Source organism: Nicotiana attenuata, unplaced genomic scaffold (assembly GCF_001879085.1).
Source record: "Nicotiana attenuata strain UT unplaced genomic scaffold, NIATTr2, whole genome shotgun sequence".
NCBI lineage: Eukaryota > Viridiplantae > Streptophyta > Magnoliopsida > Solanales > Solanaceae > Nicotiana > Nicotiana attenuata.
Window position 1 is genome coordinate 102283 of NW_017671706.1, and position 16482 is coordinate 118764.

The following is a 16482-nucleotide window of genomic DNA, read 5'->3' on the forward strand; positions in this document are numbered from 1 at the left end:
AACCAGAAGAACCATAGTCAAGCACCGAAAAGGAAAAAAAAAAAGGTAGTAAACAAATACCGACCATAGAATAGTAGAACAAGTGTCGAACATCTTCCTCAGCTTAGTAACCGAAACAAGCAACATTGACATGCCACCTGTCCATAGAGAATCTCCCTCATTGGTTCAGCTTCTTCATGTCCTAATGGATTGGACGATTGGTTCTCAATCTCCTTTGCCCCAACAACCCCCCCCCCCCCCCCTTCTCCCCCCTTATTACATTTCCACTTCCTTTCTTAGGAGCCTAACGCACTTTGGCCTAATTAACAATTTTTTATAAATAATCTTCATTTCTTCCTTCACCAAATTGCTAGAGAAGACTACACTCTTTCTTGAACTTGGGTTCAAGTAAAGATGTATTCAACTGTGTTTTACACTTCAGTTCATCCATCCACTTCAGCTTTTTCAAAAAAGCAGCAGCCTTTATTGATCTCTAAGGATTTCCCTGCAGAGTTGTGTAATTCTTTACCATGCAGTAGAAGCTTGGAAAATGGTAAAATCAAGAAAGTCAAAGGAGCAGTAAAAGCCACAATAGCTGAAGCTCCAGCTACTACTCCAACAACTAATTTGAAGAAGAAGTTGAAAGTACTAGTAGCAGGTGGTGGGATTGGAGGATTAGTGTTTGCATTGGCTGCAAAGAAAAGGGGATTTGAGGTGTTGGTATTTGAGAGGGATTTAAGTGCTATTAGAGGAGAAGGGCAATATAGAGGACCAATTCAGATACAGAGCAATGCATTGGCTGCTTTGGAAGCAATTGATATGGATGTTGCTGAAGACATAATGAATGCTGGTTGCATCACTGGTCAAAGGATTAATGGTTTGGTTGATGGTGTTTCTGGTAACTGGTAAATTTCACATCACCCTAATTTCTTTCTTCTAAGTGTTTATCTCAATAGAAACTCTTGGTGTTATTTAACACGTCTTTTTTGCACAGTAACAATCATACATAAGCTATTACTGTGGAAAATCCAAGAAAATAATGAATCCTTTGTAATATTTAGCCTTTCAGAAATTAAACTGAAGTTAGTAGAGGGAAAATAATTGATTTAGTCAAAAGTTTATTTGTCAAACTTATTACAGAAAAGGATCTGTCTTTTACCTTCAATCAGATTGATAAATTGGTCTCATTATTGGTGTCAGGTATTGCAAGTTTGATACGTTTACTCCAGCAGTGGAACGTGGACTTCCTGTGACAAGAGTCATCAGCCGCATGACTTTGCAGCAGATCCTTGCACGTGCTGTTGGGGAGGATATAATTATGAATGAAAGTAATGTAGTGAATTTTGAGGATGATGGTGAAAAGGTAATATTAGATTTCATCTCTTTGTTTTCTTCTATTCTCAAAATATCAAGAAAGATTATAGCTTTTGTCAGTTTCATTCACGATCGTGTACATCTTTCTTTGGAGTTTCATCAGTGTTAACTGTACCTAATTGTTCTGTCTTATTCTTCAATTTTGAATACAGCTTCTCATGTGTTGTTTGAAATCAGGTTACTGTCACTCTTGAGGATGGACAGCAATATTCAGGTGATCTTCTGGTTGGTGCTGATGGCATAAGGTCTAAGGTATTCAAAATCGGTCTCCTTCTATTTCCTTCTATTATAGTTACTACTTCGGTTAACAAGGATAGAGTGACTTGTGTATATTGTTACTTTGAGGTTGTGGTCCAGGTTAAAAAATAGGCCTGAGTCTGTATTGCGCGGTGAACCTTTGTTAGTTAATTCTAATTGGTTTAGAAGATCTCAAATATTGGCCTTTTATTGTAGGTACGGACTAATTTGTTCGGACCCAGTGATGTAACTTACTCTGGCTACACTTGTTACACTGGAATTGCAGATTTTGTTCCTGCTGATATTGAGACAGTTGGGTATGAAATTTTACTTAGGATTTTGTTTTCCCTCTTCAAGTCCTTATCTCTGTTGGTCCCGTTACACTCGCATTAGGTTTTGATAGTAGAGGTTAAATTGAGATTTTTTTTTTTTTCTGAAGGTACCGAGTCTTTTTGGGCCACAAACAGTACTTTGTTTCTTCAGATGTGGGTGGAGGCAAGATGCAGTGGTATGCATTTCACAATGAACCAGCTGGCGGTGTGGATGATCCAAACGGTAAATATTCTTAGGCCGCTTTAAACTATTTACTAGAAGACATTTTTGAATGCTTGACTTGTTACATAACTTCAATTTCATCCAAGGGGTTTCTTAAGGGAGTTTTCCTTATTGCGACCTGATTATAGTGTGGCAATAAGGTAAAGAAGAACTCGTAGATTAGAATGAGATAGATTCGACGAATTATGCGTTGAGAAGTTTTGAATTGAAGTGCTGATTCATATATAAACTAAAATTGTGGTAAGCAGGTGCACTCTAATTTATCTACTTAATTTCTGTAGAAGTTTCAGAGAATAATGCAACCATAATTGGTTGTATCTACTCATAAATGTGAGGTCCTTACTTCACTGCAGAAATTGTTTGTTAACTTATAGCTGAAAGTTAAAGATTGTTTTCAAAGTAGAATTCATTTAGTGACAGCATCTGATTGTGTATCGTAAAAAAAATAGTCAAAATTGATAAGGTTTCAAGAAACATCCATACTTTCACAGCATTTGTGTAGACATTTATGTCAGTTTATTGCAGAATCATCAGGTCTTTAGCTATTAGGTCCTCCAATAATCCATTTTCAATCTTTTGACATATATTTTAAAGCCTTATTGTTGCTACTATCTATTTATTGCTTCATTTTCACTTCGCTTGAGCCGAGGATCTTTCAGAAACAACCTCTCTACCGTCACAAGGTAGGGGTAAGGTCTGCGTACACTCTACTCTCCCCAGATCCCACTTGTGGGATTTCACTGGGTTTGTTGTTGTTGTTGTTGTTTGCCATATATTTTAAAGAATGAGTCTTCTCTCTTGAAGTAGAGCATTGGCGCAACTGGTAAAGTTGCTTCCATGTGACCAGGAGGTAATGGGTTCGAGCCGTGGAAACAGCCTCTTGCAGAACTGCAGGTAAGGCTGCCTATAATAGACCCTTGTGGTTTGGCCCTTCCCCGGACCCCGCGCATAGCGGGAGCTTAGTGCACCAGGCTGCCTTTAGTCCTCTCTCTCCCCCTCTCTCGTGCCCCTCCCTTGCTTGCAACCATTAAAGCGGGAATCACAGACTTTTTTTTTGTTTGGGGTGGGGGGAGGGAGCAGCGATGCAGGCGATAAGTATGTTATCATGAATATTTGAATTGCCACTATGATGCTCAAGAGGTGTCATATTTATAGTCATCTTGTTATTACATTGGTTTTACAATATTTTTGCGGTTCATGCTGCAGGTAAAAAGGCAAGATTGCTTAAAATATTTGAAGGGTGGTGTGACAATGTTATAGACCTATTAGTTGCCACAGATGAAGATGCAATTCTTCGACGTGACATCTATGATAGACCTCCAACCTTTAATTGGGGAAAAGGTCGTGTTACATTGCTCGGGGACTCTGTCCATGCTATGCAGCCTAATTTGGGTCAAGGGGGATGCATGGCCATAGAGGTACACTCTTTATATTAGCCTTTGTGAATAACTCAGTTAAAATGCCATTGTTGATCGATTATACCCCTTAGTCCCTTCTTGCTAAGAAGCAGGGCTGAGTGAGGACTTAAAACAATCATGCAGGACATAATTGTTAGGAGTCATGTTTAGGGAGATTGTAGTTGGGAGAACCTAAAAGTACAAACTTGGTCAATGTTTATGGGGGTATCTCTGGAATGTTATGGAATTTAACTAGACCTTTATTCTTATTTCTTTTTTGCTTTTTAGTGGAGGTGGAAAGTGGGTAGATGACATTTTGGCTTCTGCCCTTTTTTTTTTTTCAAAAGAAGACCCTTGGTTATGAGAAGACATTTCCGTATTTCTCTCCATCTACTATTTTTTTACATTGTTCCTGTCGTTAAATAGGGGTTAAATATTTGGAAAAACATTGGGGTTAAATATGTCCATGTAAGTAAGTATCATGAAGTATAAACTGGATCACCTAATGCTCTTTCTCTATCATCTTTGTCAAATACACATTGTAAGGTTGTATATGCCACTGAACTTTTCCTTGTACGACTACAGGATAGCTATCAACTAGCACTGGAACTTGATAAAGCATTGAGCCGAAGTGCCGAGTCAGGAAGCGCGGTGGATATCATCTCATCTTTAAGGAGGTAACCATTATATATTGGCTCAAGTGCTGTATAGTCGTTGGTTGAGTACAGGTTGCAACTTCACGATAATTAAAAAGTCAGTACCAATTGGATGAAGTTCTAACCTCAACTTGCAGGAGATGAGGCATAACATTTGCATAACATTTTATATGGAACTTCTTATCATTAGTTCTGAAGCAATTCTCTTGTAGTCTGAGCTCAAAATTGTGGATTGACATGAACAGCTGCTATTTCTGCCAGTTATCTGACTTTTTATGATTTCCCTTGTTCCCAGCTATGAAAGTTCTAGAAAACTTCGAGTTGGAGTTATCCATGGACTGGCTAGAATGGCTGCAATCATGGCATCAACTTACAAGGCTTATCTTGGAGTCGGACTCGGTCCATTATCAGTATGGAGATCTGTCTATAACTTGAAATTGGAGTAGCTAATTCGTTTGATTTAGCAGAGCTCTTCTTATAGATATTGTTTTCTATTATTTTTGCAGTTTTTGACCAAGTTTAGGATACCACATCCTGGCAGAGTTGGTGGAAGATTTTTTATTGACTTGGGAATGCCGCTTATGTTAAGCTGGGTTCTAGGAGGCAACGGGTAGGAATATGCAATCCTTATCTTGCGTCAATATCCTTAAACATCATCTTGGTTTTCTTGTGAGATCAGCCAATAGCTAGAGAGTAAAAATCGCAATGCCACATCTATTTTTGCTTTTCGTTATAGCAGCTCTTGGTGTGGCCCCTGCCTTTTATCTCAGTTTGTGGTTATTTGTTGATTCTGTTTCGTCAAAACTTATCCTAGAAATTCTTTTGTTACATCTAAAGCTTTCCAATTTTTTTTTTTTTTTTAAAAGAAATATTAGAAGTTTACGATTTTCTATTTGCTAGGGCGATGTCTAGCAACTGATTTATTGGATTTTTCAGCATCTGGCATTAAATCTTTGAAGATACTAGTTACTATAAAGCCAAGTGCCAACGTGTGAATCTATGATGAATTTACTGGAATTCTCGGGAGTTGATATGTCCTCTTTGGTTGACTCGTCTGTTTTTCTTGCAGTGAAAAGCTTGAAGGCAGAATACAACATTGCAGGCTATCTGAGAAAGTAAGTTGTGTAAGGAACTATTCACTCAGCACACGAGCACAGAAAAGATTTGTGGCTTCTACTGTTACTTAATTAAGGTCGATGTACCGAATTTTATGGGAGTAATAATATATTGTTTTGTGGTGATGAAGGCAAATGACCAATTGAGAAATTGGTTTGTAGATGATGATGCTTTAGAGCGTGCTACTGATGCAGAGTGAGTTTGAGAAATATAATATTTACAATTTTCATTTTCACGTGTCATATATGGTGCTTACTTTTTATCTTTCAGGTGGTTACTGCTTCCTGCCGGGAATGGCAATGCTGCTTTAGAAGCTGTTGTTTTAAGCAGAGATGAGAACATGCCTTGCACTATTGGGTATGCTTCTAGGTCTTAGCGCAGAGTAATCTTTGTTATTGTTTGATTTAATGAGTAAAATGCTCTCTATTTTTAAAGATTTACAGTATTTAAATGACACAACTTCTTTGAGGGGATGGTTTTAAGTTATTTTACTGGATAAAATGAGCATTCAAGGCAAGAGTATAAAGCTACAGAACATGAGATAGATTACTGTTTGTTTATTCGGATTCCTGTTATTTAAAGCTATTGAGGTATTCATAATTGTTCAAAAGATCATGCATATGGTGCAGCAATTGCAAATATCTATCTCCTCTAATAAACATATCTGATCCATTTGCATATCAAAAGTACGAAGCAGACAGGAAAGTAATGTCATCTAAGCGAACATTGCTGTAAGAGAGGAATCTTTACTGTTATTTGCTTCATAGAAGAGTCACTGATGATCTTCTGGTTTCAGGTCTGTCTCACATACAAACATTGCTGGAAAATCAGTAGTTATACCTTTGCCTCAGGTGGTTGCCATCTGTGCTCATCTCTTATATGAGTCTATAGCTAAGTATCGTTGGACATTCTCCTAGTGAATGCATGCTTAGGTCATCTTTTTTTCTTTTTCTAATCTCAGGTGTCCCAAATGCACGCCCGGATATCCTATAAAGGTGGAGCATTTTTTGTAACTGATTTACGAAGTGAACATGGTACCTGGATTACGGAGTAAGTTCTACACTAGTATACTGTACTATTACACCGACTATATCAAGAGAAATTAATGATTGTCCTGTGTTTGTAGTAACGAAGGCAGAAGATACCGAGCGTCTCCAAACTTTCCTACTCGCTTTCATCCATCAGATATTATTGAATTTGGTTCTGATAAGAAGGTGAGCTGCAAAAACTCTTCCTCCATATATGCTTTAGACGAAGTATTGGAGGTAGCATTATTCATTTAAATTTGTGTGTATGTTATGCAGGCAGCATTTCGCGTAAAGGTAATGAAATTTCCTCCAAAAACTGCTGCAAAGAAGGAAGAGCGTCAAGCAGTGGGGGCAGCTTGAGAATTCTGAAGTTTGGCCTGATATAAACGGGGAAATTGTACAGCATTTTTATAGCAACAGCAGAAACTGAGCCATTTAAATCAGCTAATTTTGTATACTGTAGGTTTAGAAGCTTGATAAACAGAACACTATGCAAGAAAACACAAAGATTATAATGCTTCCTCCTGAAGAAGTTATTATGGTCATTATTTCTTTCTACCATTGCTAAAAATATAGTTATGTATGTATATACAATCACAGAGGCCATAATGTTAAAAGTGTTTTACCTTCATATATTTTCTTATGCCTGTTTCAACTCTTTCTTTTGTTATATACTCTCTAAAAAAATTATATAGTGGGGAAATCAGGGAAGTGATATTGAAAGTCAGACCCTGATTCTTTCTTTTGTGGGTAAATTTTAAAAATAGCCAGATTTACAATTGGTCGTTCAAAAATAGCATAATTTCAAAAGTAATCGAAATTTAGCCACTTTTTATATAAAGATAAATCTGAGCGAAAACACTGTTCAAAACCCGGAAAATACTCCAGTATATTATGCTGGAGTTCCAGAATAAGTATGCTGGAACTCCAGCATAATATGATGGAGTTCCAGCATAAGTACACTAGAACTCCAGCATAATATACTGGAGTTCCAGCAAGTATATTGGTCCAGTATAATATACTGGAGTTTGGAGCACCGGTGCTCCAGTCTTCAGTATATTATACTGGAGCCAGCAAAGTATACCGGTCCAGCATAATATGCTGGAGTTCATACACAAGTGCACCGAACTCCAGTATATTATGCTGGACCGGTCTCTATTGCAGCAAAATAGTGACTATTTTTCATTGACTTGGTAAACGCTGGCTATTTTTGATTGACCAATCCGAAAACTGGCTATACCGCACTATTTTTACTTCTTTTTTTCATATCTACTCTAAAGTGTTTGTTTGTACTTAATTTCTCTAAGTGATTGATTACACTTAAAATTTGTTTTGGACACTCAACCTAAATTTGATCGACGATATATTGGAATTAAACATTTTCTGAAAAATGTTTTCTTATTGTCTTATTGATTTGGAATTAAGACATTTTTTTAAAAAAAAAAAATTCTTATTATTATAAAAATCATTCTTCAAATATTACTGCAGTTCTTTTATGTGGCTTTTTTAAGATTTAGGGATTATTTATACAATGTTATTTTGTTTGCAAGACTTTTTAAGTTGATCTTTTTAGTTATCTTTATCGCTTTGCCAATGTGGTAAAGGGATTTCGAAATTTACAAATTTATAATAATTTCATTTAGGGAAAATCTCACTTTATACTTATCAATTCAAATTATTTATCCTTTAATGTCCAGGCCCAAACTATTTACTACTCCTACCCATGTGCCCCAAACTATTTACCCGATTATTAACTTAGTATAAACTCTTCCAGTAGACATCTATAACCTTCTTGAGATTTGAATGGCAACTTTTCTAAAAGCAATCGAGCATAAACTTTTTACCATTTCAAAAAATGAAAAGAAAAGAAAACACAATCGAGCATATTCTTGTCTCCTTCACCCTTTTGAAATTTTTATGTAACTAAATGAAATGACAACATTCTCTCCTCATGACTGCTTTCTCGAATTGAGGTTGAATCACTGAAACTACAGTCTCGCTTCTGCATTTTTTTCTAATATAGTAATATCTACTGATGGTAATATCACCTATCTGGAATTTCTCACTAAATAGTTCGAAAACCCCCAAATGATAGTATTTGTCTAACTGTGTTTTGTGTGTTCGAGGAACCAAACGGTAGATCATAGGAAGAACATATCAATTTTTGAAACTCCATATGATTGAGTTCAAAATGCCAGATCTGATTTTTTATAGTGTTCTACTGTTGAAATTGGTTAGTTATTGTTCTTTGATGTGAGATTGTACCTTTGATGCTGGTTTTTGGAGATTTATTGTACAAAAATTTAAATCCACCATTGAAGGACCTTGAAGCTTGAAACTCATAACTTTGTTTGTTTGAGTTTTAATTGTCCGATCCTGTATGGGTTAGTTTGGAAAGTTGATTGGAGGTTGTAGCTAAAGTTTTAGTCAATTTGGTGGAGATTTTGTAGTAAATTTTAGAAATTTGGGTTGAAATATAATTGAACCAGAGAAGAAGACGAATTTGTATTGTATACCCAAATAGTATACAAATATACCATTTTAGTATGCAATTCATTCCAACTATATACCCTATTAGTATAGCTATATACTATATTGGTATCATATGCTAGTTGAATCATTTTTTGGTTGTTTTAGCTGCATTTAATTGGTACAATATTTGATTTTCTTTTAATAATAGTAGTATAGTACAATATCTTGAAATACTTTATTATATTAATATGTGGTACACTATTTTTTTTATTTTTCTCTTTATGCATGTGTGTTATGTAATTGTAGTATAGTCATATAGCTGCCGGGAATTAACTAGTAAAACTGTATACCATGTTGGTATAGTTATATGCCATATTGGTATCATATGGTAGTTTGAACATTGTTTTGGTTGTTTTAGCTGCATTTTAAGTGAATTCTATTATGAAATTATTTATATCAACATGAGTTGCAATGCTGGAATTTTTGTGTGCCGATGGACATAAATTATGTGTATTATGTAATAGTTTTTATAGTTATAGGCAATTGTTAGAACGACCCCCTACAACTATATACCCTCTTAGTATACGAAATGAGCAAGTTGTTTTGCGAATATTTAGCTTGCAATACGAGCATGTAATTTTCTCATACTTTTATTGCGTCCTTTAATGTTTTGGTACAGTAGTATAGTCGCAGATAGTTGTAGCAATGTTCTAGAGAAATCATATGCTCTGTTGATATATATACCATATTGGTATCACATGGTACTAGAAGTCTTTTTTGCTACTTATACTTTTGTTGTATTTTTAATATTTTATTATCATTTTTATTCTAACTAGTATATATAGAGATTTGATTGCCGTAGATTATGTTTTCTTGCTCTATAACTGGTTGTATTACTGCTAATGGTAGAGTGTATACTGATATTTATAGGGAAGGAGATCAAGGTTTGCATGGCAATCACGTGTTGATTCTTAGAATCTGATTATGTAATTTATGGTGCTCAACAGCAGTCAATGTGATATTCAGTGAATTAGATCAAGTGACAACTGATATTATTTCAGTTTAATAATTGAATTTAAAAAATGAGAGGAAAAAAAAGTTATATTGTATTAGTTATATTAATAAAAAGGTGAACACATATTTACTATATCAATTATGTTTTCTTATTGTATAAAAAAAGAATAATAAAAAATAGTAAAAACGGTAAATGAAATTAGATTATGAAGAGAAAAAGAATATAAAAAAAGAAGTTAAACGAGATTAGAAAAGGAAAAAAGAAAAAAATAAGAAGAGAACGGGAAAAAAGAAAAGGAGAAAAGAAAAAAAAAAGAAGTAAAGAAGCATAGGAAAAAAAAAAGAATTAGAGAATAAAGAAAAAATTCTCTACAAAAACTATTATGGGTAGGAAATGTAATTAGTTATGGGTAGAAAAACAAATAGATAGACAAGGGTAAATAGTTTTGTTTTTGTGGGTAACTGTGTCAAAACCCCTTTTATTTACGCAGGCTCTAGTATTGTTCTCAGAGAAGGTGAAATAATTTACTTATAATGCAATACAATAATGCGTGTGTTACGAAACTAGCTCAAAATAACAATATAAAATAATAAAATAGACAACAATGTAGAGAGGAAGAGAGGAGAGAATCTTATTTCTTCTATGTATTCAAGTGTATACAATGTGATGCCCAAACCCTCTATTTATAGGATGATATAGGTAATACAAAGGGACTCCATAAACATGATATTAACTATTGAGAACATGGGGGAAGATCGTGGAGGTGTGGGAGTTACATCCATAATGACAAGAAGTAGTGGGAGGTTAATGGAGAAGAGTAGTGGGTGTTACTCCCTTAGGAGTTATGGACATCCCGCATAATCAAGTATTTCATAACACTCCCCCTTGGATGTCCAAAGATAATGTGCCTCGTTAAAACCTTACTAGGAAAAAACCCTATGGGAAAAAAATCCTATTGAAGGAAAAAGAGTACACATATCTGTAATACGCTTTATTTGCTGCCTCGTTAAAAACCTTGCCAGGAAAACCCAGTGGGATAAAACCTTAGCTAAGGGAGAAAGAGTACAGCACATATTTGTCTCCCCCTGATGAAAATATCACGACGAATTCCAAGCTTGTCTAACAACTTCTCTAATATTGAGATCGGCAATGCCTTGGTGAATTATTCCGCCAAATTATCACTTGAACGAATTTCTTGAACATCTATTTCATCATTCTGTTGAAGATCGTGTCTGACAAAGAACTTTGATGAAATATATGATTTATTCAGTCTCCTTCAATATTCTTCTTTCAATTGAGATAAGCAAACATCAGCTTCTTCATTATTAGTGGAATCTTCTCTTCAAAGAAAAGTCACACATCTTGTGAAATGATAATATGACAATTCCTCACATACAAATAGATTGTTTGAAGAACGGACTTCAATAAATGCCTGCATTTGCATAAACAACAAAACCTTGACAATATTTGTTAGAATAAACAAATCTATATCAAGGATTCTTTTTGCAATATAATACTAATCATATTTCAATATCTCCATATAGCATTTATACTCTCAGCTGTCGGGACTATTCGTCCAAACTTCATATTTTTCAGATGAAGTCAATTTTCATTGCATATTTTTCATTTGGCCAATCATTTATCTGTCCAAATTCCATGACAGATTTGAGCTCAAGATCCTCGTCAATATTAATAATATTGAGCGCTACATTATATTAACAACATCGTCGACGATCGTTTTACATCGGTTCCATCGTCACACAATAAAGACATAACTTATCGAGATCTCATTATTTTCAAGTACCTGAGCCTCTCCCATGAGGTCTTATAAAGTGTTATGTCATGGTGCTCTTATAAAGCACTTGCCTCCTTATTATGACCATCTTGAACATTTGCTCCCTCCTTCTTCAAAGAGTTTTATCTTCGGAACCGATTTGTCTATTACGCTTCATGCGTGCCATAAACTCTATCCATCATGGACGTTATTCTATTTGGAGCATTAGCAGCTGGAATATGATATTTAACTTTGGGTCAGCAATGTGCTTGGAAATATTTTAGAAATGAATTATCACTTGAACTTCAAGTTCACATTTTCTTGTACGAGGATCTAGATGTATTCATAATAATTTATTTCACGTATCACTTTTTCAGCTGCCCATTTTCTCCCCCTAATGTCGGGATCACCAACACATTTTCCAACCTTCTTTGGGGACCCATCTTCGTGCATTGTGGCAGCACAATTAAATCATATAGCACATCCATATTTTTAGATGGGAATATTTGGTTCCTGACCGTGAACCAATTTTGATGGGGAGTATGATATAATTTATCATAACTTGTTGGCTAGATGCGTACAAGTGCTGTTGTATATTAAATAATATACCTCATACCAAATTTCTATTTGCGAATTTTGTTCTCATAACCAATGGTTTAGCTATAATTGGAGGCATACAATTTCTGCTAAACCAACTTGGATTTAAACCAGCATTATCAAGATAAATTATCATATATATTCTGGAACTGTGCTCTAATAATTTGAGCAAACAACCTTGCAAAAAACAAAGTGGAAGTTGATAACAAACGCACATGTGACCATACAATAGATGCATCTATTAAAATCATATAATAGTAAACGATCCCATGGCAGGTGACTGGGCCCATATATATATCACTTTTTATTCGTTCCAGAAATCAAGGGATTCAGTCCCAACCTTAACTGGTATATCATGAGAATAAGCAACACAAGAGAATTCTTGAAGAATCTTCTATTTCTTCAATATATGCCAATGTGAATTCTCAATTAATTTTCGCATCAATAAACCGGGATGACCAACCGGTCATGCCAACTGATATTTATTTCAGTAAACATTTAATTTACTGTGGTATGTGATTTCATATCATGCTTATACATCTGTAGTACAAATAGAAGAAAAATCGGGTAACCTTTCATATTTACCCGGTATGAATATAGTAATATGAAGATATTCAATCTTCCTTTCATTTATAGTCTCAATATGCCAACCACTTTGGCTAATATATTTGAAACTCAAAAAGTTCCTTTTTGAGACTTACTACCACCAATGCCATGAATAATTTTATTTATTCCGGTAGTAATAAATTCGCTCTTTTGGAGCTCTCAATAATTTTGTACTACAAGATCTTTTATACCACCATCCAAGTGGTGAATTTTTCCTCCACGGAAAAAATTATCTTATCATTGTCACAATCAAAAACATTATAGACAAGACTCATTTCTTGCTTTACTTTTGCCTTTAATAACATTTTATAAGGCATGGTAAAATATTTTTGGCGTACCACGTGTACGCGACCAATGACATATTCATGTAACCATATTGTAACATTCATTATCTTTATTTCTCTCAAACCTCCCTTAGAGATGAGTTGTGGTATTTATCCAACCATGCGTAAGCACATTCTTATGCATAATTTTTATCACATATATATTTCAGCATTTACTTTCAGGAATTAGCCTGCATTTACAATGCTTATCACAAGTCACATTTTTAACGAATGGACTATAATCATATGAACGTGTCTCGTATTAACAGACCACATTGATACATATTCCTTCACCTTTGAAGGACCATTTTGAGAACCCTTATAGTTCTCCTTTTTACAATTACCATAATGATGACTGTTATTATTTGATCTTTGGCATGCCCACGTTCATTGGTCAACCACTTGTCTTTATTTAGACTTATTATGCACCGTTTCACATTCACTTCAAGAATGGAGCAAATCAAGTGGGACAAACTTTATGCTTTTTCATGAAAAATACATTATTTTTCTTTAGTCATCATTATATCATCAATATGGTGCATTGGGACTCAAACCCAATGCCTTATCCATATAAAGGCATGTTAGGACATAATGCATTTGGACTCGAACCCAACTACTTATTATCATGGTGCACTAGGACTTAAACCCAGTGTCTTACCCTCAAGGTACGATGAGAGTTGAACACACCGTCTTACCCTCAATCAATAGCATAATAGATCAAAATACAATTGAGGCTCATCCTTGGTCCCCTAGATCACTTACCCACAGGGCCACATATAATAGTTATGCATAAAACCATTATGTTGTAACAATTTTATAAACATTAGCACTTCATCAATTTATGAACTCATCGCATGTAATTTTGACTTCTTTAAGATATAAATGAGATCAACTATTTCTTACAAGACTCTGAAAAAATTTAGTTCACAGTATATTATATTAAAAAAATGAAAACAATATGTAAGTTATACAATTCAGGAGTACTTTAAAAGTGTGAGAAAAATTTCATCGGTACTAATAACTCAAATTTTGTTACTATTATCAATATCACTAACAACAAAAAATAAGCACACAAATATAACCTCAGAATAATCACTTTTTATATTATCCAGTTAACTCAAAGTTATCAGACCAGGCCACTTACAAGTAAAAGTGCACACAATTATACGGGCCATTGAGTGGTGGGTCAAATATTATTAAAATTATAATTACCGATTTCCTTTTCTTTGTAATCAAAATACTAGATGCAGTGGAGGAACTATTACTAGCATAACATAAGCCATAACCCCAAGAATTCATGTAACTGACACAAACTCATACTGAAAAAAATTCAATTACCTATTCGGTTTTCTAAACTTCAATAATTTAGACAAGGTCAAGAATGAAAATTATTGGGAAGTTAAATTGTCAACTCAAAAGACTTAAAAACACAACATAAGTAATGGAGCAGTAAACCTGGAGCATAGCAGACTCTCTTTCAAGTCCAACCTCACACTTACCTGCTTTTGTACTTACTAGTTATAGTAGTTATTCTTTTCTGATTCTCGTAATGAGACTAATCAGAACATGGGCGGAAGAAGAACCAAACTCAAATCTTGGTTAGAGACTCGTGCTGATAACGTGTTACGAAACTTAGCTCAAAGTAACAATATAGAACAATAAAATAGACAACAATGTAGAGGGGAAGAGAGGAGAGAATCTTATTTCTTCTATGTATTCAAGTGTATACAATGTGATGCCCAAACCCTCTATTTATAGGATGATATAGGTAATACAAAGGGACTCCATAAACATGGTATTAACTATTGAGAACATGGGGGAAGATCATGGAGGTGTGGGAGTTACATCCATAATGGTAAGAAGTAGTGGGAGGTTAATGGAGAAGAGTAGTGGGTGTTACTCCCTTAAGAGTTATGGACATCCACCATAATCAAGTATTTCATAACAGCGTGGACATTATCTTTTTTATAATAGTATTCATAAATTTATCGTGTTCGTTTGAAATTCTCCTTCACACTGTTATTGAACTTGCACTTTCAGTCTTTGTTAATTTTACACTTTAATAAGAATATGAAACATAAGTTAGCAAATGAAAAGTAATACTCTAATCATTTTGTCAATGTATAATTTTTCATTTACCAACTAAAAAGTGAAAAAATATTTTCCACGGAAAAAAAGTTCCTAATGAATGGTCAAGTCAACTATTCGTTAAAGATGGGAACGCTGTTGCCAAGCCGTGTAACACTACTAGTATTTGCCCACTGTCTGGAATGTTTGGGCCTTATATGCAAACAATTTGGGTTTATGCTGTTGTCAGATATTTTTCTTGCTTGCTGGATAATAATTAGTGTCTAATACACGGGTGGCAAATTGGCGGGTGGGGCTGAATTTGGACGGGTCAAGATGAGGTAGGTTAATAAATGGGTCATTGCCCAACCCAGCCCAAAGTGTACTTGGGCTAAGATGGGTTGGGTCAAGATGGGCTAAACAATGGGTCATAACCCAACCCGCGCAACTTGACCCATGTTTTAGAATCATGCTCATCTTGCATAAAAAAGCATTTTATCTTAAAATGTGTAAGTTGAAAAATATTTTGCGGGTGAGTTTGGGGTGGGTGGATGGTGCGAAAAACAAAAAAACAGAAAATTGCTATTACAAAAAAAAAAGTAAAAAAAATTTTTTGAAGGAGTTTGCGCGGAGGGGGGGTAGGGTGTAGGGTGGTACAGAAAAATAAAAAACAGAAAACTGCAAAATACAAAAAAGAAAAAAAAAGTAAAATTGGGGGCAACTAAGTAAATTTCTAGATAGGTTGGGTTGAGATCTCTTTGTTTGAGTGAGTTTCATGGGTTGTAATTGGGCTGCTTAATGGGTCAAAATGAGTTATAAAAAATAAGGATTAGTTACCTCCTATACCAAAGGTTGATACCTTATTTATTTTAAATAAATACCCTTTAAAAAATTATATTCGATAGCTACCTTTTGATTTTTTATAGCCAAATATCTATTTATGGTCACTTCATACTATTAAGCCATAAAATACGCTTTGTATTATTTTTCTCTCTCATATCCCCTTAAATTTCTCCTATCCCCTACTCCATATCTATTCTGCCCCTCTCTCTCTACTTATTCTGCCCCTCTCTCTCTACTTGCCGATGTCTTCTCCTCCGCCGGACGCTGGAGCATTGCCACCGTCACGGTTTCGACCGTGGCCATTATTCATTGATACCCATTAATGCTTCTAACCTTGCTACTGATTACGCCATGCACCTGGATCATCCACCAGCATTTTTGAGTTGTTTCCTACCCAGATTTGATGTCCTTGTGCTAAACACAGGACACCATTGGAATAGAGG

The 16482-nt window shown here is 35.0% G+C and overlaps 1 protein-coding gene across 1 annotated transcript; it reads left to right on the plus strand.

Annotated features, from left to right (window-relative positions):
- Positions 1-256: 256 nt before the first annotated feature.
- Positions 257-6977, plus strand: LOC109209776 (zeaxanthin epoxidase, chloroplastic). The gene is made up of 16 exons (XM_019373111.1): positions 257-884; positions 1180-1342; positions 1531-1605; positions 1807-1907; positions 2030-2145; positions 3352-3563; positions 4128-4219; positions 4494-4608; positions 4705-4808; positions 5268-5313; positions 5445-5509; positions 5585-5671; positions 6111-6165; positions 6276-6364; positions 6441-6528; positions 6619-6977. Exons 1-16 carry the CDS (start codon positions 394-396, stop codon positions 6700-6702), a joined length of 1983 nt encoding a protein of 660 aa, XP_019228656.1. The 5' UTR covers positions 257-393; the 3' UTR covers positions 6703-6977.
- Positions 6978-16482: the final 9505 nt, after the last annotated feature.